Genomic DNA, 19,524 nt, shown 5'->3' with positions numbered 1-19,524 from the left:
TATTAGTGACAGCATGATATTTTGCGATCCAACTGTCAAATCGTTTTTCATTTCTATCCCTGTGCAGTGTCATGTACACCTTGCTTTTGGTACTGTAAATTTGTAGAAACACTTCGCAGGTTAGGAAAATATTGCTTGTCTTACGCCATTTGCATCAACTAATACCCATTCCGAACTCGGCCACTTTACAGATTCTCTAAAATGGCTTCGGTGGCGAATAAAGGATCATCTCTCGTGTCGGGTAAGTAATGCGAAAAAACAGGTTCATGTTATACGAACACACTGCGAGAAATAGGTTACATAATTTTTATTCCATAATCATGACCGGTGGTTCGATTTTTGTTTTCCATAGCCCTGCTCACCCAGGCGCGCCCGAAGCTGAATGTGTTCATGAAGTACGCCAAGGTTGAGCTGACTCCCCCCGGTCCCGGTGACATCCCCGCCATTCGCGACGGCATCGCGCGCCTCGTCTCGGGTGCCCGCACCGGAGCCTGGAAGAATCTGACTGTCCGTGAGGCATGGCTCAACACCCTGATCACGATGGAAGTGTGCTTCTGGTTCTACGCCGGCGAGGTCATCGGCAAGCGCCATCTGGTTGGCTACTCGGTCTAAGCGATCGACCGCTTATTTTGTCGCGGACAGTTCTGTTTGTAACAAAATAGTAGGAGGATATAACATCGATTCCTGAATAATGCAAAACATTACGTTTAAACAATAACGCTTTGAAGCAGTTTATTTAATGATCGACACTTGTGAGGCTGTGCTGTAGTTGAAAGCGTTCTAAATACGGACTCCAGTCGACGATTGTGTCTTCCTCGCGCAGCAGTTCCCAGTTTGGTGAGGGTTTGTCCGTCGACAGCCAGTTGAAGTCGTCCAGGGTGCTCCAGTTGTTGCACGACAGGTCCAATCCTGAGTACCGAAAATCTTCTTCGATTTCCTTGTACTGAAAGTTGTATCTCGCGACCCGTATTCCTTTGCAGTCTTCAATAATCGCACGAGACGTTACGTTCAAGTACATATCGCACGATCGGGAACGATGACAACGAAGCTGCTGACAGGCGACGACAAATTTGCAATCCGTGCAAGCATCCAAGAATATCGATCTGGCCGTTGGACCACACACCACGACACAGTTGTCCAGCTGGGCAAACTGCAGTGATCCGGGATACCCTTCAAGGAGAATCAGGCAATTCCGTAGTTTCGAAGCTGTTATGGTCTGCTCGTTGACTACTGCCCTCGGGAGTCGGATTAATTGGTTCACTCTATCCGAAACAGTCCACTTGATGTGATCATCTCCGCTTGTTGCGGTCGCCTGAGATAGGTCCTTTTCGTCCTTATCCTTGCCGTCTTTCTCGCTTATCATTTTGACGATCTTTTTGCTCTTGAACCCAAACTTTTTCTTCGGCAGCAACTCATTGCGCAGAGTGTCCAACTGTTTGCTCAGCTCGTTGATCGTATTCTGGCACACTTTGATGCAATACTCGTTGAGGAAAAATGTCGACGATGAAAGGTATTTTTGAAGTTCATAAATCTCATTTTGGCTGGCAGCAAACACCTGTGCCTTCGAATCGCTGCCGGCCACGGTGTCGAGAGTGTTGCGAATATGTTTCACCTTTTCTTCGAACGAAGTCTCGAAGTACTCCAACGCCTCGGTGCTCTCGGCTCCTTTCTTCCGCTCCAACTTCGCCGCTTGGATATGCAGCTCGCGTTCTTTGTGCCTCCGGTTAAGTATTTCCGTAATTTTCTCCTTTCCATTGATCGCTCCGGTTTCGATAAAATCCTCCATTATTGCAGGAATTGTAGCTACACGTAGCAGCTATTGATCGGACTTCTTCTTCAAGTAGATTGGTTCTTCGCGGCTCGCCTGTTCCAACTTCTTCATAAACAGTGCCTTCTTGCTCTTTTCTTCCGTCTCCAAGCCGGGGTATTTAAATTGCTTCAGCTTGTCCTCGCTGGGCTTGGTCAACTCCAGCAGTCCGTATCCAAGACCTCCGAACAGTGCTAGGTAAACTACGGATTTGACCCAAACATACATCTCTCAGAGTGTTACTTTTTAGCTTGCTGCTCCTGTTGCCAGATGCCTTCGTCGTACGCGCGGATCTTCTTATCTCCACTGAACGTTTCCCCGAGTTGGTAGTACGCTTCCAGCACGCTGGGATAGTTTTCTTTAACGTAATATCTGAAATCTGTACGCCATAAACAACACGTCAATAACACCAGCACAGACGGTCTTCCCACCCACTCACCTCTATTCGTGTTCAATCGGTACCAGCCGGCGTACGACACACCGAACAAAATTGCCTCGATTACAATTAACGTTTTTGCGGATGTTTTGAGGATTCTCCGGTACCCAGGACGAGCCTTTTTCTCTAACATATTAGATAACGAAGCAGGTGTGAAAGTAGGAATCCATCTGTTCACTTCGATTGTTGTCATCAGTATGATGATTCACGTCTTTGATGTGTGGAAAAGAGACAGAACTCTGCTGGAACAAGGTTGATAAACTACGATTATCTTTTAGGTAAAAATCTGGCAATTTGTTAATAACTATTGATTCTTTCAAACGATTTTCTCAACTAACCCCTTAAATGAAAGGTCTTTTCACGACGCACAACTTTGTTGAAGGAAGTTTCTTGTTTTTGATAAAAAACCTCTGTGAAAACGTGTTCGCCCGAAGGGGCGAAAAGGTAAAGCAACCTTGATTGGCCATTTAGTTTCAAAAAGCCAGTTCTCGCATAACTTTTTAGTTCCTTGAACAATTTCCACAAATTACCCTTCAAACGAAAGGACTTTTTAAGACACGTAACTTTGTCTCGTAACTTTAGTTATGAGGAGTCCATGCCTACCAAAAATACACTTGGCAAGGATCTTTTTGGTAGGAATGTATACCTTTGGTAGGAAAGTGCAGCAAGGTTCTCCTTGGGTTGTGTTCGAGACTTTCCATACAATTGTCCAAGACATGCGTCCGAGACTTGAGTCCGGCACTTCTTTTCAGAAGTCGGTTTTCACCTAGACTGCATATAAAATCTGCTGCAAAAGAAGGGGTAAAAGAATTCTAAAAAGAAGAGCGGGCAGTTGTGAAGACAATTCTTTTACATCAAAATAACGCCAAAATTTCTCGTTGGGTAGTCAGATGAGTTAGAGACAAAATGAGATGAGTTAGAGACAACTGTCGATGAGCTATTTCAATGCCAGATGCTTTAGAGACAACAGTTGATGAGCTATTTCAAAATAACGTGCGTTAGAGACAAAATCAACCGCTTTCGAGGCAAAGTTGGATGGCAAACCCTGTATGCTGAAAAAGAGGAGGGTAGAGGGAGTCTGAGCAAAGATTGATATATACAACGGTGACCTTTATATATTACCCCGCGTCCACACGGCATAGTAGCGTAGCGATTTTTGTTGAACTTTGAACGAAATACACCAGCGTGTTATCTTTTATGGCTGATACACAAACGACTGACACTGTGCCGAGCGTTCGCCGTGCTTTTATTCAGATGGTCAAAGTTCATACATATAGAGGTGCATCCTTGTCACCATCGCGGTTTGACATTTCTCCTGTCATTTGACGCTTCTATGAACAGTACATTCATGCCAACATACATATGTCAACACTCCTCCTCATGAATCTAATGTTCATTCCGTTACTAACTTGCTAATACCGAGTCCTATCGAGAGTTCTTTAATCTTTTTGTGCCCCTAGTGGTTTGGTTAATATGTCGGCTAGCATTGCTTCAGAAGCACAATACTTTAATTCGATAACTTTCGTGTTACAAAGATCTCTAGTATAATGATATTTCATATCTATGTGCTTTGACTTTCTCTTTTCATGACCTGACAAAGTAAATTCAATGCACGCACGATTATCTTCGTTAATAATGGTTGCTTCTCTTTGTTTTACATCCATTTCCTCCAATAGCCTACGCAACCAAACCGCTTGCTGTCCTGCTATTGTCAACAAGAGTCTTAATGTGCACTGATTTGCTACAGGTGCAGTAACTTCTTCGTAATCAAATCCTTTCCTTTGCCCGAAACCTTGCGCTACAAGTCTTGCCTTATATCGATCAACATTTCCATTCGCGTCCAACTTTTTCTTAAAAACCCATTTACATCCGATAATGTTGCTGTTCTCGGGTGGATACGTTAGCTCCCACGTGTTGTTGGCTTCCAGGGATCGGAACTCATCTTCGATAGCCTCCATCCACCTGTCCTTTTCCACGGATGTTATGGCTTCGTTGTACGACGCTGGCTCATCCACACTCGTTCTTACCAAACCTAAAAAATAGTCGGTAAATTTAGCTGGTGGTTTACCTCTTGTCGATCGCTGTGTTAATGGATCGGCAACCGGCTGGTCTAGGTCTTCTGAGCCCGATGAGTAATGCTCGTTTTCTTCCGCTGTATCAAAATTCTCCTCCTGCACGTTGATCGGGTTGCTTTCTTCATCGACATCATCATGTTTGTATCGATCAGGATCAACGTCGAGTATAATTTCATCAACAGGAACACTATCACCTTGCTCGCACGATGCTTCGTTGAATACGACGTCACGACTAATCACAATGCGGTCCGTGCTAGTATCTACAAGCCTGTATGCCTTTTCTTGGATGGAATATCCGACGAATCTTAGTTGCTTTGCCTTGGGTTCCATTTTTCCACGCTTTTCTTTAGGTATTTGAACCCATGCTTCGCATCCAAACACTTTGAAATGGTTGTAGGATGGCTTTCTACCGAACCATTTTTCAAAAGGTGACATTCCGATTATTTTCGATGGTAGTCGATTCTGGGTATATGCTGCAGTAAGTACTGCTTCTCCCCAATATTTGCTTTCTAAACGTGCATCTTGTAACATACACAATGCCATTTCTTGAAGTGATCTGTTTTTCCTCTCAGCGACGCCATTTTGCTGAGGCGAGTATGGCACTGTTAGTTGACTCATAATACCTTGCTCTTTGAAGAACTTTTGCAGCGCCTTTCCGGTGTACTCACCACCATTGTCTGATCGTATGGCCTTGGGTGTTTTCCCGAATTGTGTCTTGCAGAAGGCCACGAAATTCTGAATAATTTCACTAGCATCTGACTTCTGTCGCATAAGGTAAACGAACGCCATTCTCGAATGATCATCTATAAATGTGATGAAGTAACGGTGACCACTCGGTGTGTGAGGAAACGGACCACACACGTCCGTGTGAACAATGTCCAGCTTGTTTTCACTTCTTTTGTTTGTTCTTCTGAATGGGGATCGGGCCATCTTCCCTTCTATACAACTCGTGCAGACATTTGTCATGTTCAGTTCTTCCAACTTCGCCTTATCGCCGAATAATGTCTTTATTACTTGTGGGTCTCGATGACCAAGCCGTCTATGCCATAAATGTAGACAATGATTTGGTGATGTTCTACTCACCAACGCATTTTCGCCGATGATACACAGGTGATAAAGACTTCCGAGTTTTGTTGCCACAGCTATAACTCGCCTTCCTTGTTCGATAAGACAATGATTTTCTTCGAAAATTACTCGCATGCCCTTCTTCACTAGGCAGCTCACCGATATTAAGCCACTTTCCAGTGTGGGCACATAAAGTACATCGCTAACTTTTATGGCCAATTGTTCGCCATCTTTTGTCACGCATACTAGGGTTCCTGATCCAACACCTTCAATTTTTGCCTTGCTTCCATCGGCCAGTGTGACACTACTTTCCGCACAATTCACTTTAATTTCAAAGAATGTTGGATCATTCGTCATATGCCGCGACGCACCACTGTCTATATACCAGTTTCCTGGTAGGCCTTTGCTTGCAGTCCAAGCCACCGGTCCTTCGTCACTCACCGTCACTTTCGCGGAATTGTGTTTTGCTTCCTGCATTGTTCTGTTAAGCAAACGACAGTTTCTTTTCATGTGGCCGGCTTTGCCACAATGAAAGCACACTACACTTGGTTTGTTCCTGTTCACTTTGTTCTTCGTCGTCACTTGAAACACTTTGCCTTCTGCCGAACTTGTTCCCGAACGTTCACGTCGTTTTTCTCCTTCGGCTAGAAGTTTGCTCTTCACCAACTCTAGGGTTAAATTATTGGTGGAAATCTGTTCCAATGCGGTAGTTAACGGATCGAATGATTCCAGTAACGAACATAGCAACATCGCTATTTGCCATTTTCTGGGTATTGGCTCTCCTAAATCAGCGATTTGTTGGACCAAGTTAGAGAACGTTTGTAGATGATTCTCTATGTCCCCGCCTTCTGCTAATTCTAAGCGCGTCAGCCGCTTTAGCAGGTACACTTCTGATCCCGCTTCATGGTACCCTTTTATGGCATCCCATGCGTCTTTTGCAGACGTTGCGTCACGCACTAGCCCAACTTGGCTATCGTCGACACACAGCCCAATCGTTGCACGTGCTCTCGAATCTTTCTGCTTCCATACCGGCGTCTCTGGTTCCGGCTTTGCTTCGCCAATTGTGCACCAAAGCTCATCACGCTCGAGGAGCATTTGCATTTTAAACTTCCACGTTTGGTAGTTTTGATTGGTCAACTTAGGCACCATAAACCGTTGCGTATCCGCCATTTCACCTGGGCCCATAACCTGTTGAACTTTGAACGAAATACACCAGCGTGTTATCTTTTATGGCTGATACACAAACGACTGACACTGAGCCGAGCGTTCGCCGTGCTTTTATTCAGATGGTCAAAGTTCATACATATAGAGGTGCATCCTTGTCACCATCGCGGTTTGACATTTCTCCTGTCATTTGACGCTTCTATGAACAGTACATTCATGCCAACATACATATGTCAACAATTTTGACACTCCGTCGTAGTGTAAATGTTGGTCGAGAGGCCTTAGCCACGGCCATAAAAAATAGTTGACACTACGACGGAGTGTCAAAATCGCTACGCTACGATGCCGTGTGGACGCGGTCTTAGATTGATCATTGACAAAACATGTAGTGGGTGCTACATGTATTAGCATCACTAGCTGTACTTCACGAAATTGCATACATCACGGTAAAAGTGAACCCTCCGGTTCGTGGCTTTTCTTAAACAGTGTAAAATTTAAACAAAATTCGTTAAAGTATTGTTAAAAAAATAAAATTACTAAACTGCTTGGATTGCAGTAAACCCTTTTTTGTAAACTCATGTACAAGCAATATAGAGAGTGTTTTAGGATCTTTACTTCCACGTTAAACATTTAAACAAAAACTACATTTTAAAAGATTTGCATAAGAAGTTTTATTTGAAAAAGGTCGGATACATTGTTACAGCGAGTACAGAATACGTGCGTTTGCATGATGAAGTTGAAAATTCAAATAGAATAGAAAGCACAAATTACAAAAATCACACAATATACCAAGAATGACAGACGGTTAAGAACCAATCCGAACTTGGTCCATTCGTGGTCGATGCTGCTTTCGATCGTTACATTTCCTTTGTCGCTGAAGCTAAAGTGTTTCTTTCCTACGCCCACGAATGGTCCCACGCAACCAGCGACCCGTTTCAGCATGCTCGGTAAGCTTCTCTCGTGCTTGGGTTTCGTCATGTTCAGCACAACCACACTGATGATGGTGCTGAAGGCGGTCAGGAGCAGCGTATTGCTGAAGAATATAACGATCAACGGCGTTAGACCGGAAATGGCCGGCAATTGCTGAGCGAAATAGATCAAGAAGAGGGTAATCATCAGCGCAATAATGCCGTTCATGACGATCCTTTCGCCGGCTTGCAACGGTAGCCAGAATACGGAGAGTGCAAACATGATGATCACTATGGCAGGAATAACGACGATCGCTCTGTGGGTGTCGGACTGGCGCTGGAGGGTCACGTTGTAAGTAATATCGATGTATGGCTCCGTACAGCAAGGATAGAAGGTCGTGTGTCTTTCGGTAGCCACTTTAACGATTCTCCACTCAGAATTCTTTACCAGAATTTCAATCTGCGAATAGGTTCAATATCGCTTGTTAAATAACGTCTTATAAAGTAATGTTATTCCACAGACTACGGCACCAACCTGTGGCTCGTCTCCAAGGGTAAGATTCAGCTTGTATCCATCGAATGTCCAGGAACCAATCTTCACCATGCATTTTTGGTAATCAAACGGCCACAAACGCATGTTTAACTCACAGAACGCATGGTACTCGGTCGGTGGAACCCACAGCACCTTTCCGCCGTTGTATACCAGAGCGTTAGTGTCTCCGTAGTGATGATTGTCCGAACCTCCAGCATTGTTGTACAGCACCACATCCGGTCGCCAGACGATAGTAGGATCCAAACGTACTACGTCCAGATATCCGTAATCTGCTGGATTCCAGGTAAGCTTGGGATCATTCCAAGCCTGTAATGATGAGCCATTAGTATTTAGTAAAGTGTTTACTGCCTTTCACAAAGAGAACAATTATGGAAATAAGTTAAGTACAATTTTTTTGGAAATATTTTATTTACACCCTTTTCTTAACTAAGTACTATTCATTAGAAGCAATTTGCTTTTCCATCAAAAGTAGCAAAGCATCATGAACGAATATATGACGAGGTATATTACGAAGGCGATACGATTCAAAAGTGTGGCGAACAGCAACCAGTCTTGGTAAAAATTAGATTTCTTTAAGCCCGAGCTCGGCATTTCCTCCATGTAGTTTATCGCCTCTTCCGTCGGCGTGTCGTCCAGTGAATCACACATTTGGTCATCCGCTTTCTAAAAACAGAACACAAAATATGATGGTTTACCTTGAGCTTTCCGATTAAAATTATGCTTGGCAATCGTTTTGCTTACGTTTGGACTTTGGTTAGTGGCGATCATGCACGCATTACTATAGTTTGTGATAAGTGTCTTCACGGAGGAAGGAATTTGAACTTTGTTACCGGTTTTCAACATGCAGTCGATAGCAACAGTGATCAGTAAACATACTCCCGAAAGGTACAAACTGCGGCTGTAAAAGAGCACTGATATCGATACGAGAGAAAAGTTAGTTAGAAGGGATTATGATGATGCGGTTTGTCCACCACCTACCGATCGTGGGAGTTGCACTTGTGTAGTAGGCAAGATGCTCATTAAATTGCATAAGAAACAGGCAAGTGACAAACATACTGATGCCATTTAGTACCAACTTATCGTTACTGTCTGGTGGTAACCAAAAGTTAATCAAATTCATCAGCATCAACACACAGGCAGGTGCAATTATAGTACTTCGATAAATGGGACTATTCCGTTCCATCTCAAACAGAAGATAAGTGCCCCGTTCGGCCGTAGTTGCATTTCCATCTTCGCTGACATAAGTCACCAGACTAACATTCCTCAAACTCCACAATGTGCCTTGAGTAGCGACGTACTGTAGCAACGATAAAGAGATGAAAGTTTAGGCCACAACAGCCGATACATAACTAATTATGCAATTGTTTTACCTGCATAAGAACCGTGCCCAGTTCCATATCTTCACGTTCCAACCAAGGGGAAAAGAGCATTTTACAGTGTTGTGTATCGAACGGCCATTTTTTCCACTCCAATGTACATTTGCTGTTCTTGTCGAAGGTACTGACATGCAGCATATGACCGGTGCTACTAACCTTTACCAATGTGTTCGGCTCGTCCGATGGGTGCCACACGGTCGTATGGTTCAGGTACACATAAGTTTTATTTTCATACTGCTCGGGTATCCAACCCAAGCGAATATCGGTCCAATTCTGTGGAAAAGAAATTCATTAATGCTTTTTTACTGCTTTAATTAATGGAACGTATTTGTCGTGCGCGTGCCAAGATGCATGGATGCAGTGGATTCAAGATGCATTTTCATTCCCGCTCATTGAATGCAAAAACATTCTCTTACCGAAAAGAATAAAGGTGAAAAAAACTTACACTGTTGACCTTATTTTTTGTTTAATAAAAACACTAGGCTTTTGCTCCACATAAATGACGGTAAACACACTCTTATGCAACGCGACGCACATTTAACAAATGACCAAAAACAATATTATCAAGTTTTGATTACACGATACTTACAAACTTCATCCAACCGTATACAGATAGCGTCGATTTAATTTCATTAATTTCCACATGTGTGATCGTGATACTGTAAACAAACAAATATTTTCAGACCCTTTTTTATGATATTAAATTAAAAACTTACCTTGTTTCTACCGTCGTGACGTTGTAATGCTGGGATGGACGAAGCGATGGATCATAATCCTTTAGGAGATCCTTCTTGAGACGGTCCGCCCACGTAGGTGTCCATTTCTGGCCCCCATCTAAAATAAATGCATCCAAAAACGGTTGTTAACGTCTCTCCACACAGCATCTAATTGAATTTGGTGCCAATTTCATTGGTTTTATGGAATAATTTCGGGTTGCTGAATTGACAAGAATGAAATCTGAAAATTCCGCAACCAACACAACAAGATCACGATGATGTTCACCGGTAATAACTCTTCATTTCGGAAGAAATATTATCCACTTAACGGACAATATTATCCACTTTTGATGCTGCCCTTGCTTGATTTTCGGCGAGGTAGCACCTTATGGTCCAATTGATATTTGGAAGTAGAGGGTCTAAAAAACATGATCAGCTTTGTGAGACGTAGTGATACAATTTTTTATCAAACCACACACCACTGTGGGAGGAACATCACTTCAATTGGATTTATTTTTAAATAAACCGTCGGAATACATCGTCTGTTGCTTTATCTCAACACTTGGCCATTCTTATCACACTGTGCTCTAGATTTAGCGTTTGTTTTTGAAGTTACATTTTACTCACCACTTTGAGCAGAAACTTGTACTATTGCCATTGCCAGGAAGCATAAAAGTACCGCTTTAATAAACCACACATTTTCACATTTTTGCTTCATCTTTAACAGTCACTTTTATCCAGCCTTTTTACACAGTCCCTCTGCAGGATAAATGGGTTATTTTTCTTCAGTTTTCTTATCACTTGCACTATTAATAGTTTTATCACCACTTTCACGAATGCACACACGCACGGCTGGGACTTTTCTTCCGCTGTCCCGAGGGAAGGCACTATCGTTCGGAGACTGCGATCAAGCCTGGCTGGACACTGCACAGCAACTGAGCTCCGTCCGCTAATCGGAGGATGGTTTTATGCTTCCCAGCATTGAAAAGAACATCAACACACCAGCAATTTACCAGCACCATCAGTCTGCGAGCCGCACTTGATAATCGGCCATTGCCAGTTGGAGAGAATTTGCTGCACTTGGGAGAATGTCTTCCTCCAGCGTGCTCGAACGGTCCCTTTTTTTCGCCCCGCGAGATTGGTTATTATTAGTATGAAGAATGTGACCGCAAGTGGTTTTATCCACTTGGAGACACGGTGGCCCCTTGCAGTACAATGTCGTCTAAAGTGGGAGCATGGTGTAATCTCTCCGTGCTTTAAGAATAGCTCACATTATTTGTCCACTTGGCCACTTGCCGGACGGCGTGGCGCTCGATCTTGCAAACCCGGAATGGCGTACGATGGAGAACGCGTGACCGATCCTCATATTCACGGGGTCCCCTCCTCAACCGAATCAGGCCGCCCGGTAGGAGGTACACTTGAGCGATGTAATTGATTTACGGCGCTAGTGTTTTGGACCTTTTAGGGAGAGGTGCGAGAAAAAAAAAGCCCCATATCCCAGCATGTCCTGTTGTCACATACGCAAAAAAAAGGCCATCAATATCGTTCGCCGGGGAACCGACTACGATCCCCTTGCGTACGACCGTTGTTAACAATTTGCCCGTGAATGGCACGAAGGGTGACACGCATTATGACACGAACCAAACCGACGGCTTTGTCATGATGATGATCAACCCCTCCTCAGGAAGGAGACCTATGGTAATAACGAAAAAAAAAGTTTACTAATCGTCCCCACACTCGCAGCCGCTATCGAATGATTTGCTTTTTTCTCAATTGCAACAAAGGGGAAGAGTAGGCACGGTGGGGTGGAGTAGGCGATGGAAAAGTGGTTCCAGTAATGTCGATCACAAACATCCGCGCTGCAGTTGACTGTGACCTTAGTGGCGGCGATGGACTGCTGCTGCTTCCCGCCATTATGTCCATTTAGCCGCGCGCGAACGCAAACGAAGTGTAAGCATGGAAGTGGTTTTACTACCGTCAAAACAACTTTGATGTTCAATGTCCAGCCGGGGAAGGGTGGTGATGGAGCGGTCCAATTTGGAGGTTCACTTTCGGAAGAAGCCGCTTTCACAATGAGACGATTGTACTGAATCAGAAATACTTAGGTAATATATTTTGCTTAAAAAAATCTTTTCAAAACGGTTCATGCGTCCCATTTGGGTCTTATCGCTAAGTCGTATCGCGTTCAATTTTAAGTACGCTAAATAGCCAACGATGCACGTGACTTAGTAGTAATTACTTCGTATAGCTTCTATAAGGACCTTGCTGGCAGACTTTTACCCTAACAGAGTCGCGAGGAGGAGATCGACGCGTCGGTGTAGATGATCGAGTCGCTTGTGCAGGGATTGGATTGTGTCGAAGGGCAGGAGGTGACCGACGGGCCGGAAGTGGTATCGGATGAGGTAGCGTGGCAAGACGGCACATGCAGATTAGAGTACGATGTGGCGTATGGCGACCAGTTGCCACTCGTTGCCGTCGTCAGCAACGTCGTGGCCGACGGGCTGTCGGTTGAGGAGGCGGCGAAGGGCTGTAGTTGCGTGGGGCTGGGGTTGGTCGATGAAATTGGCAATGGCGATTTCATCGAGGAGGTCGATGTTGGGCTGGAACTGTACGAGCCGCCACCGGAGAGGATATTCGCACTGCTGCTGCCACTGCTGGCGGTATCAGTGAGTTGTGCCTGCGCCTGACAGGCTGCCATGAGGCCGTGGAAATCGAACTTGTATGTGTACCGCTTGCCCTGCACTTTCGTCATGATGTTCTTATCATAGTAGTATCTGCAAACCAACATGCAAAATGAGAACGAAGCAAAACGAAACAAACAACAAACGTTAGGAAAGCCGCAAACGGTTGGCGAGTACAGTGCAGATTATTTAATCGTTTAACGGTCAATGAAATTCCCACGCTCGCCTCCGGTGGCTTCATTTTTGTCCGATGATTCACCAACGGATCCGGCATACTTGGGATGCCAGGCGCTTCCTGTTTTGGGTGGCCATGCCCCCCCAAACATCAACGGGGTGCGAAAGGAATGAGAAAGGTAGACGGCGAAGCGCGCGAAAACATGCCACAAAAAGGAACCAACAGCATTCCTCCTTTCACGATTCACCATCCCATAACAAGTTCATCTCAAATATGTTTTCCACTTACCTGAGGGCTCGGCTGAGTTTATCATAATTCATGTTCGGCTTGGCTTTTCGCTCTCCCCATCGGCGTGCGACTTCATCTGGATCCGTTAGTTTGAATTCGCCTGTACAAAATCAGTACATTTTATCGTGAGTCAAGCAGTTGTGTGAAAAATATTTAACAAATTACCATTTGTTCCTTCCCAAGAGATGTAGGGCGCATTTGAAGAATCGGCGAGCAATTCCAAAAGGAATTGCCACAGCTGAATTTGTCCTCCTAAACGATGTAAATAAAAGAAAATTTAAAATTTAATATTTTTTTAACACGACAATTGTAGATAATCCCCTAGTAAGACTTTCTTTTGACGGTCATCGAACCGGTAATTCAAAGACATCGAACCAGGAATAATAACTCCGAACGCTAGTTGTCTCGCTTTCGCTCTCCGATAGTTACGTCCAATGATAAACTCCGCCTCTTTTAGACGCCGCGTTTTTCAACAGTAAAGATCAGAAAAGATTTTTATGTACGCTGGATTTACACTTATTGTATACTTCTTATTTATTTTTATTTTTTTGTAATCTGTAAACCGGTTTCCCTGGACAGTTTTGAGAAAATGACTGTCCGTCTTTAGTTTCTGTTAAATTCGTTAAGTATAGTCGTTCGACAGTTGGTTTAAATTTCCCAAATATGATTAAAATAAAACTTACCTTGAGATACCAATCTATGTGAAGCGGCGTTGAGAAGTTGATACGGTTCTGGAAAAAATGTACAGGAAAAATGTTACCAAGAGAACTGTAAAATAATCCCAAGGGCCGTTTAACCCATTTCTTGATTAGTATGAAACAAAGGCTTTGGACGTTTCCCTGTGTGGTTAAATTTTTAAAACAAGCTTCTCACATGATTTTATTCCCAACTTTTGTTCACAGGACACAATAACTTATCATAACCGCATAAATATAAAAGAAGTTTATAAGCAGTTAACCATTTGGTCCCCACGTGGCTGAATATATATTCAGGGATTAGTTTTATAGTCAAACTACAAAAGCATTCCATTCCAAGCAAACGCTTCAAATCTTGGCGCCAGTAGTGGCAGATAAAAACGTGCATGTTGTTTCCGAAAGAAAACCACGCTTCGTGGAAAACACGTCATAACTTCTTCGCGTTCATGGGCGTCAAGCTAGGCACAATTTAAATCATGTCGTCTGCCCCGGCGGCCACACTTTTTTGGCGCTATTTCACATGATTCACAGCTGCCCCTGATGAAGTTAAGTGACTCAGATTGTCTTACCGCCGCACAGAAGTGGCATGACCCGATGGTGGTGCGTATGGCTGGACGGGTGTAGGCTGTGGTGATGGTGATGGTGGTGTGGATGGCCATAATACTGATGGGTATGTGGGTACATCCTCATCGATGCAAAGCTTCCGGAAAATCTCCACATCGCCGAAGTGTCAAGGCCGAGGGTGACATGATCAACGCTGGCCATCACTGGAACAGTGAAGTGAACCAACAAAACACACAAGAATCACTTCCTTGCTCCGGAGTACACTGCTTTCACGGCAATTGTTTACGCGACACTGAAAGGATGTTTCTTTTCTTTCGCGGCAGAAACGCTTCCTTGAAGACAGTGCCAAAGCCCTTTCCGCCCACCAAATCTTCTAGTATTCACCTCGTTCCATACCGTAAAAGAAAAAGTTTCCCCAGCGTTTGTTTGTGTTATATCAAATGCACCACTACCAGCTACGGCGTGGAAAACACACGAAATGTTGATCCTTGAATCAACAAAAGAGAAGATCCGGCAAGATTTCACCCAATCTGACCCTCTTTCAACCACAGGTTTTCCCCTTAGACCTTGGCCATTAGGCAGGGCGCGGGAAAGTTAAGTTGATAGTAGGAAATTTAGATTGTATCTGCTCAAAGGTGAAAAGGGAAAAGAAAATCCATGCCCAATGCTTTCGCTTCCTTTTCTCTTATGGCACGCCGTGGTACACCAGCCTTGTTGGGCAAGTACACGATGGAGTGGCGGCAAGTTAACATTTATAAAAATTCAATAACTTTAGACTCCTGCGGTTTGTTCTATGGGTAATTTATTCAGAGGGATTACCGTTGTCGCCATTTGATGTCACCACCGTCCTGAACTTCTTCTTCCTGGAGAGTGCCAGCACAGTGTTTGTGGTCCTTTCACCCTAGCAATCACAAAACATGCACCAACATCCTACCAAACCAACCAACCACCCACCCACCTGCCGAGCGAAGGAAATGTGTTCTTATATGGTGAAGTAAACACTTCCTTCCTGAATACGGTCGTCCTACGTTTCCGTTACGCCGGAGGAAGCTGAAAGGGGCTCCCACTGTGACCGGTCTCGATATAAATTGATATAAATGTCACCGGAAGCTTAAGAGGTTACTTTATTGTTTAAATTAACATAATGCAGCTTCCATAGGGCAAGAACTTTCCCTACCTAAATTATGGAGTGTCTTGGAGGGTTAACCATTTTTGTTGGAAAACACCTTCCAAAACAGGATAGAAAAACAACTAATAATAAAATGATCATTTGCAATAACAAAAGTCTACGAGCGACAAGACACTTAATTATTGTGAAGTGGGAGTTCTATTTATTGCAAAGAAACAATTCTTCTCATGCCAACAGCATATTCGCTGGGTTATCTTTTAAGTGATTTTTCCTGACGCTTTCCAAACATTAATCCGTTTTCTCCCCTTGTGCTTTCTCGATGCTATTTCGCAGCCGATGTGTGAAAGTGTTATCAGATAAGGTAGGAAAAATGTTTCCTCACTAGTGGGAAAAAGTGGCTAAAGGTATCCCTGGACGGTGGTCATTTATCAAGATTAGACGATACGAAACAAAATCAATGAAACACATTCAGGAAGAGTATGGCTAGTTTTAATAGATTGCCACTCGCTGATATCTGTGTCGTTGTCGGGTGAAAATGGTTTGTAATTGTAATGCCTCCTACCTGGATCGACGTCGTTATATAACTGCTTATCTTCAGCTCCCGTCGCACATTGCATCAAATGAGCAAAGTGTTTTGCACAAGTATCACCGCCGGCTTTACTCCCGGCACACACCCAAAAGTCCGCCTTTGTGAATTTGGCAATTTCTTCACCACCATTGGGAAAACGGGCCGGTTCGAGTGGCGGGAAAATCTTAAAATTCTTCGACACCCACAGCGTCCACGCACTCACGTGCTCCGCGGTCCACTCGAGTGGATTGTTCGGCACGTAAATTTGCTCACTGTCCTCATCGTCCGATGAATCATGTTCTTCTGCACCTTTTGCACAATCACTGGCACACCAAGAGTTGTCCTCATCATGTTGCATTTTTGCTCTTCGCACGTTGAATATTCCATTTGTATTTGATCATTTGCACAACACTTGCTGGAACTAGATTTTTCATACACACAACGGTTCACTTCAAACTAAACGAAACCACATCCTCTGATGCCTCATTGCGGTAGATCACAGGTAGGAACGAGTTGGTAATGTTGATCGCGCAACGATCGAATCAAAACTGACGGGCACCACGATGGATTTCCGCGTGGTGCTGGGGGAAAAATTAAAACGTCGTCAACGAAGAAGCTGACCACTCGCGAATACCGGCTTTATTGGTGGTGGTAATCGGGACTTCGAAGAAATCCGCGTTTCATTCATAAATTCATGATTCACTCCTTCTGTAAGCACGTGTTGCCGCGACGAAGATCAGTTGCTATTAGCAACACAGTTGCGATCTTGTTCCCTCGCGAGCATGTATGAAAGAGAGATCGGAAGCTGCACGGAATATACGCGGACAGATCACCACAGTTACGTTCGTACTCAAGAGCAACGGATGCCAGAATCGGCTTCGTGGAATTGCATGACGTGTAATGGATTAAAGTCCGTAAAATGCAAACACCACCAACAAAACATGTAACCAAAAGTGGTGCGGAATGTTTCGCGCGCATAGCATAAGGAACAGTGTGCTGAAAGTGGTGTCCCTGATTTTTAAGTTTAATTTCAAAAGATCAACAAAAGAACGATGTGCTACGCATACTGATGAAACCGCGGTTTCGCGTAGACCCCGCGTGTTATTCATCGATCCGGGATTTCCCACATGCAAAACAGGTTTCGAGGGAAGTGGAGGTGCCATGTGTGTTGCATACTTTACAAAGGGGCTATAAAATTGTAACTTAAGGCAATGTCTTACTATTTAACATTTTACTGACATATATTTGCAATGTTATTCAAAATGAACAACCACAAACTATCTGTATTTGGTCATTCATTTTAATTTAATAATTCACAAATCTAGGACACGTTTCACAGGACGAAGCAGAGAACCCAATTGGGTAGTAAAAACGTACGGTGCTGGATGCATTCTGAATGTCAAAATCAGCTTGCCACAAAAATGTCTGCAAATGCAAAACAAGAAAAAATAGAAACAGTACTATTGCGTACTTCAATATAATTCACGAATATTTAGCGATCTGCACGTTGTTGACTGCAGTTTAGGCAAACTGTCGAAATCGTCTAGTTTTGTGATAATCGAAATTGAAAGAGTGAACAACTTTCTGTTTTGCTACCGATACCTACCGTCGTCGGCCATGTTTTGCATAATATGAATGATTTGCTAGTTTCTCCCTGGTGCATGTGGTAAACCCAAAATAGGAATTTATTGGCCTAGTGAAAATGCATTGGATCTTGAATCTCGATGGTGGGCCGAGGCGTGTTAACCATGCTTCGGTAGCCGTGGGGGAGTTTATCTACTCATTCGGTGGGTACTGCACTGGAGAAGACTACCAATCGAACAGTGCCATCGATGTGCATGTACTCAACACGCACAATATGCGCTGGTCCCCGATTCCGGCGGTAGAGGATGAAAACGGAGTGCCGTGCAAGTACCCGGAGGTACCGTTTCAACGATATGGCCACACTGCAGTCGCTTTTGAGCAGAAAGTTTACCTTTGGGGGGGCCGCAACGATGAGATTGTTTGCGATATCCTCTTCTGCTTTGATACGCGCACCCGCAAGTGGACAAGACCTTCGATTACTGGAACGGTTCCGGGAGCTCGCGATGGCCACTCTGCCTGCGTGTATGGCGATCGGATGTACATCTTCGGTGGCTTCGAAGAGAGCATAGATAAATTCTCTTGTGATGTCTACTTTCTCGACCTTCGTACGATGCACTGGACCTACGTAAATACCCTCGGAGAACCGCCATCGTACCGAGACTTCCATTCGGCCACGATAGTTAACGATCGCATGTACGTGTTCGGAGGAAGAAGCGATGCAGTGGCACCATATCACTCACAGGAGGAAATCTACTGTCCGAAGATTAAGTTTTTGGATCTAAAAACCGACTGTTGGCACACGCCAAAAACTACGGGCGAGATTCCTTTGGGCCGTCGAAGTCATTCAGCATGTAAGCCGTATAATCATCCTGTTAAACAACATCATTTTGTTTTAATTCCCTGATCTGTCTGTTGCAGTTATCTACAACCATAAAATTTACATCTTTGCGGGATACAATGGCAATCTTGATAAGCACTTCAATGATCTCTACTGCTTCGATCCCAGTCAAAATATATGGCGCTTGGTAAATCCTCAAGGGCAGGCACCCCGTGCAAGGCGGCGTCAATCGTGTCTGGTAATTGGCAAAAGGATGTATCTATTCGGAGGAACATGGTATGCACGAAAAATCAGGAAAGATACTCGCCAATCTGATTTTTAAACGTTGGTGTACTTTCAGTCCGATGGCCAATGCTGATCCTTCTTCGTTTGACTACAGCGATACACACGTCCTCGATTTCGAACCAAGCCTGTTCACGCTGGCTATAATAAAAGTTCTGCAGTACAAGCTAGATACATCATGCTTACCTCGAGACATAAGGTGAGCCTGGTTAAATTTTCTGTTTTAACGCCATTAATCAACCTGTGTTCTGGCATTTTAGGATTGAAATACGAAACATGACCACACCGAATAAAATCGGTCGATCATTAAACAAAGGTTAAGCAGGCGGTCGAGGTACAACTTCGATTGTCCATAGAAAATGACACATTTAGTTGATTCTAACAAAAATTACCATCGAGTCATTATTGAATGTGTAGCCAATGAAATCCGCATGTAAATTAAGTAATATTATGTCTGATCAAATATATTTGTTGAAAGTGCAAAAATAGTTGGCGTGTTATAATTGAGAAAACCTTCACGAAATATACCGTGTTCGTAAAAAACTGATGCAAGGTTAATTTTACCGTTTTTAAACGATTCAAGAGGTTTTTTATGCAGTTTTTACGTATTTTCAAATATA

The 19,524-nt window shown here is 43.8% G+C and overlaps 7 protein-coding genes across 7 annotated transcripts; 2 read left to right on the top strand and 5 right to left on the bottom strand.

The window, feature by feature from the left end:
* Positions 1–63: 63 nt before the first annotated feature.
* Positions 64–742, top strand: LOC131281431 (ATP synthase subunit g, mitochondrial). The gene is made up of 3 exons (XM_058310762.1): positions 64–119; positions 192–241; positions 353–742. The coding sequence occupies exons 2-3, from the start codon at positions 202–204 to the stop codon at positions 610–612; spliced, it is 300 nt and encodes a 99-aa protein (XP_058166745.1). The 5' UTR covers positions 64–119; positions 192–201; the 3' UTR covers positions 613–742.
* On the bottom strand, positions 713–1,786 carry LOC131281428 (tubulin-specific chaperone C). The gene has a single exon (XM_058310760.1). The coding sequence runs from the start codon at positions 1,784–1,786 to the stop codon at positions 737–739; it is 1,050 nt and encodes a 349-aa protein (XP_058166743.1). The 3' UTR covers positions 713–736.
* A 30-nt stretch (positions 1,787–1,816) lies between these two features.
* Positions 1,817–2,035, bottom strand: LOC131281433 (uncharacterized). The gene has a single exon (XM_058310765.1). The coding sequence runs from the start codon at positions 2,033–2,035 to the stop codon at positions 1,817–1,819; it is 219 nt and encodes a 72-aa protein (XP_058166748.1).
* An 11-nt stretch (positions 2,036–2,046) lies between these two features.
* Positions 2,047–2,426, bottom strand: LOC131281432 (uncharacterized). Its single transcript, XM_058310763.1, has 2 exons — positions 2,247–2,426; positions 2,047–2,186 (listed from the first exon to the last, which is right to left on the bottom strand). The coding sequence occupies exons 1-2, from the start codon at positions 2,374–2,376 to the stop codon at positions 2,047–2,049; spliced, it is 270 nt and encodes an 89-aa protein (XP_058166746.1). The 5' UTR covers positions 2,377–2,426.
* Positions 2,427–8,470: 6,044 nt separating this feature from the next.
* Positions 8,471–10,758, bottom strand: LOC131282988 (neuronal acetylcholine receptor subunit eat-2-like). The gene is made up of 7 exons (XM_058312547.1): positions 10,728–10,758; positions 10,101–10,218; positions 9,974–10,043; positions 9,379–9,657; positions 8,987–9,305; positions 8,750–8,919; positions 8,471–8,671 (listed from the first exon to the last, which is right to left on the bottom strand). Exons 1-7 carry the CDS (start codon positions 10,756–10,758, stop codon positions 8,471–8,473), a joined length of 1,188 nt encoding a protein of 395 aa, XP_058168530.1.
* A 1,623-nt stretch (positions 10,759–12,381) lies between these two features.
* On the bottom strand, positions 12,382–16,558 carry LOC131282986 (DNA-binding protein D-ETS-6-like). Its single transcript, XM_058312544.1, has 5 exons — positions 16,195–16,558; positions 13,928–13,975; positions 13,410–13,496; positions 13,245–13,344; positions 12,382–12,874 (listed from the first exon to the last, which is right to left on the bottom strand). Exons 1-5 carry the CDS (start codon positions 16,556–16,558, stop codon positions 12,382–12,384), a joined length of 1,092 nt encoding a protein of 363 aa, XP_058168527.1.
* Positions 16,559–17,638: 1,080 nt separating this feature from the next.
* On the top strand, positions 17,639–19,383 carry LOC131290056 (kelch domain-containing protein 3). Its single transcript, XM_058319439.1, has 4 exons — positions 17,639–18,635; positions 18,703–18,898; positions 18,963–19,103; positions 19,165–19,383. The coding sequence occupies exons 1-4, from the start codon at positions 17,903–17,905 to the stop codon at positions 19,223–19,225; spliced, it is 1,131 nt and encodes a 376-aa protein (XP_058175422.1). The 5' UTR covers positions 17,639–17,902; the 3' UTR covers positions 19,226–19,383.
* The last annotated feature ends 141 nt before the right edge of the window (positions 19,384–19,524 follow it).

The sequence above is a fragment of the Anopheles ziemanni genome, chromosome 2 (genome assembly GCF_943734765.1).
Source record: "Anopheles ziemanni chromosome 2, idAnoZiCoDA_A2_x.2, whole genome shotgun sequence".
In the NCBI taxonomy this organism is placed as follows: Eukaryota; Metazoa; Arthropoda; class Insecta; order Diptera; family Culicidae; genus Anopheles; species Anopheles ziemanni.
This window is presented reverse-complemented; position numbering and strand designations above follow the sequence as displayed.

What these genes read in the sequence shown, in the direction of transcription:
- LOC131281431 (XM_058310762.1), top strand. Translation starts at nt 202, where the DNA reads ATGGCTTCGGTGGCGAATAAAGGATCATCTCTCGTGTCGG. An exon ending in AGGATCATCTCTCGTGTCGG is followed by an intron (nt 242 to 352) that starts GTAAGTAATGCG and finishes TGTTTTCCATAG; the next exon opens with CCCTGCTCACCCAGGCGCGC.
- LOC131281428 (XM_058310760.1), bottom strand. Translation starts at nt 1,786, where the DNA reads ATGGAGGATTTTATCGAAACCGGAGCGATCAATGGAAAGGAGAAAATT.
- LOC131281433 (XM_058310765.1), bottom strand. Translation starts at nt 2,035, where the DNA reads ATGTATGTTTGGGTCAAATCCGTAGTTTACCTAGCACTGTTCGGAGGT.
- LOC131281432 (XM_058310763.1), bottom strand. Translation starts at nt 2,376, where the DNA reads ATGTTAGAGAAAAAGGCTCGTCCTGGGTACCGGAGAATCCTCAAAACA. An exon ending in CCGATTGAACACGAATAGAG is followed by an intron (nt 2,187 to 2,246) that starts GTGAGTGGGTGG and finishes TATGGCGTACAG; the next exon opens with ATTTCAGATATTACGTTAAA.
- LOC131282988 (XM_058312547.1), bottom strand. Translation starts at nt 10,758, where the DNA reads ATGGCAATAGTACAAGTTTCTGCTCAAAGTG. An exon ending in GTCACGACGGTAGAAACAAG is followed by an intron (nt 10,044 to 10,100) that starts GTAAGTTTTTAA and finishes GTTTGTTTACAG; the next exon opens with TATCACGATCACACATGTGG. An exon ending in TGGGCACGGTTCTTATGCAG is followed by an intron (nt 9,306 to 9,378) that starts GTAAAACAATTG and finishes TCGTTGCTACAG; the next exon opens with TACGTCGCTACTCAAGGCAC.
- LOC131282986 (XM_058312544.1), bottom strand. Translation starts at nt 16,558, where the DNA reads ATGCAACATGATGAGGACAACTCTTGGTGTGCCAGTGATTGTGCAAAA. An exon ending in ACATAGATTGGTATCTCAAG is followed by an intron (nt 13,497 to 13,927) that starts GTAAGTTTTATT and finishes TACATCGTTTAG; the next exon opens with GAGGACAAATTCAGCTGTGG. An exon ending in CTCTTGGGAAGGAACAAATG is followed by an intron (nt 13,345 to 13,409) that starts GTAATTTGTTAA and finishes GATTTTGTACAG; the next exon opens with GCGAATTCAAACTAACGGAT.
- LOC131290056 (XM_058319439.1), top strand. Translation starts at nt 17,903, where the DNA reads ATGCATTGGATCTTGAATCTCGATGGTGGGCCGAGGCGTGTTAACCAT. An exon ending in CCGTCGAAGTCATTCAGCAT is followed by an intron (nt 18,636 to 18,702) that starts GTAAGCCGTATA and finishes TGTCTGTTGCAG; the next exon opens with TTATCTACAACCATAAAATT. An exon ending in TGCTTACCTCGAGACATAAG is followed by an intron (nt 19,104 to 19,164) that starts GTGAGCCTGGTT and finishes CTGGCATTTTAG; the next exon opens with GATTGAAATACGAAACATGA.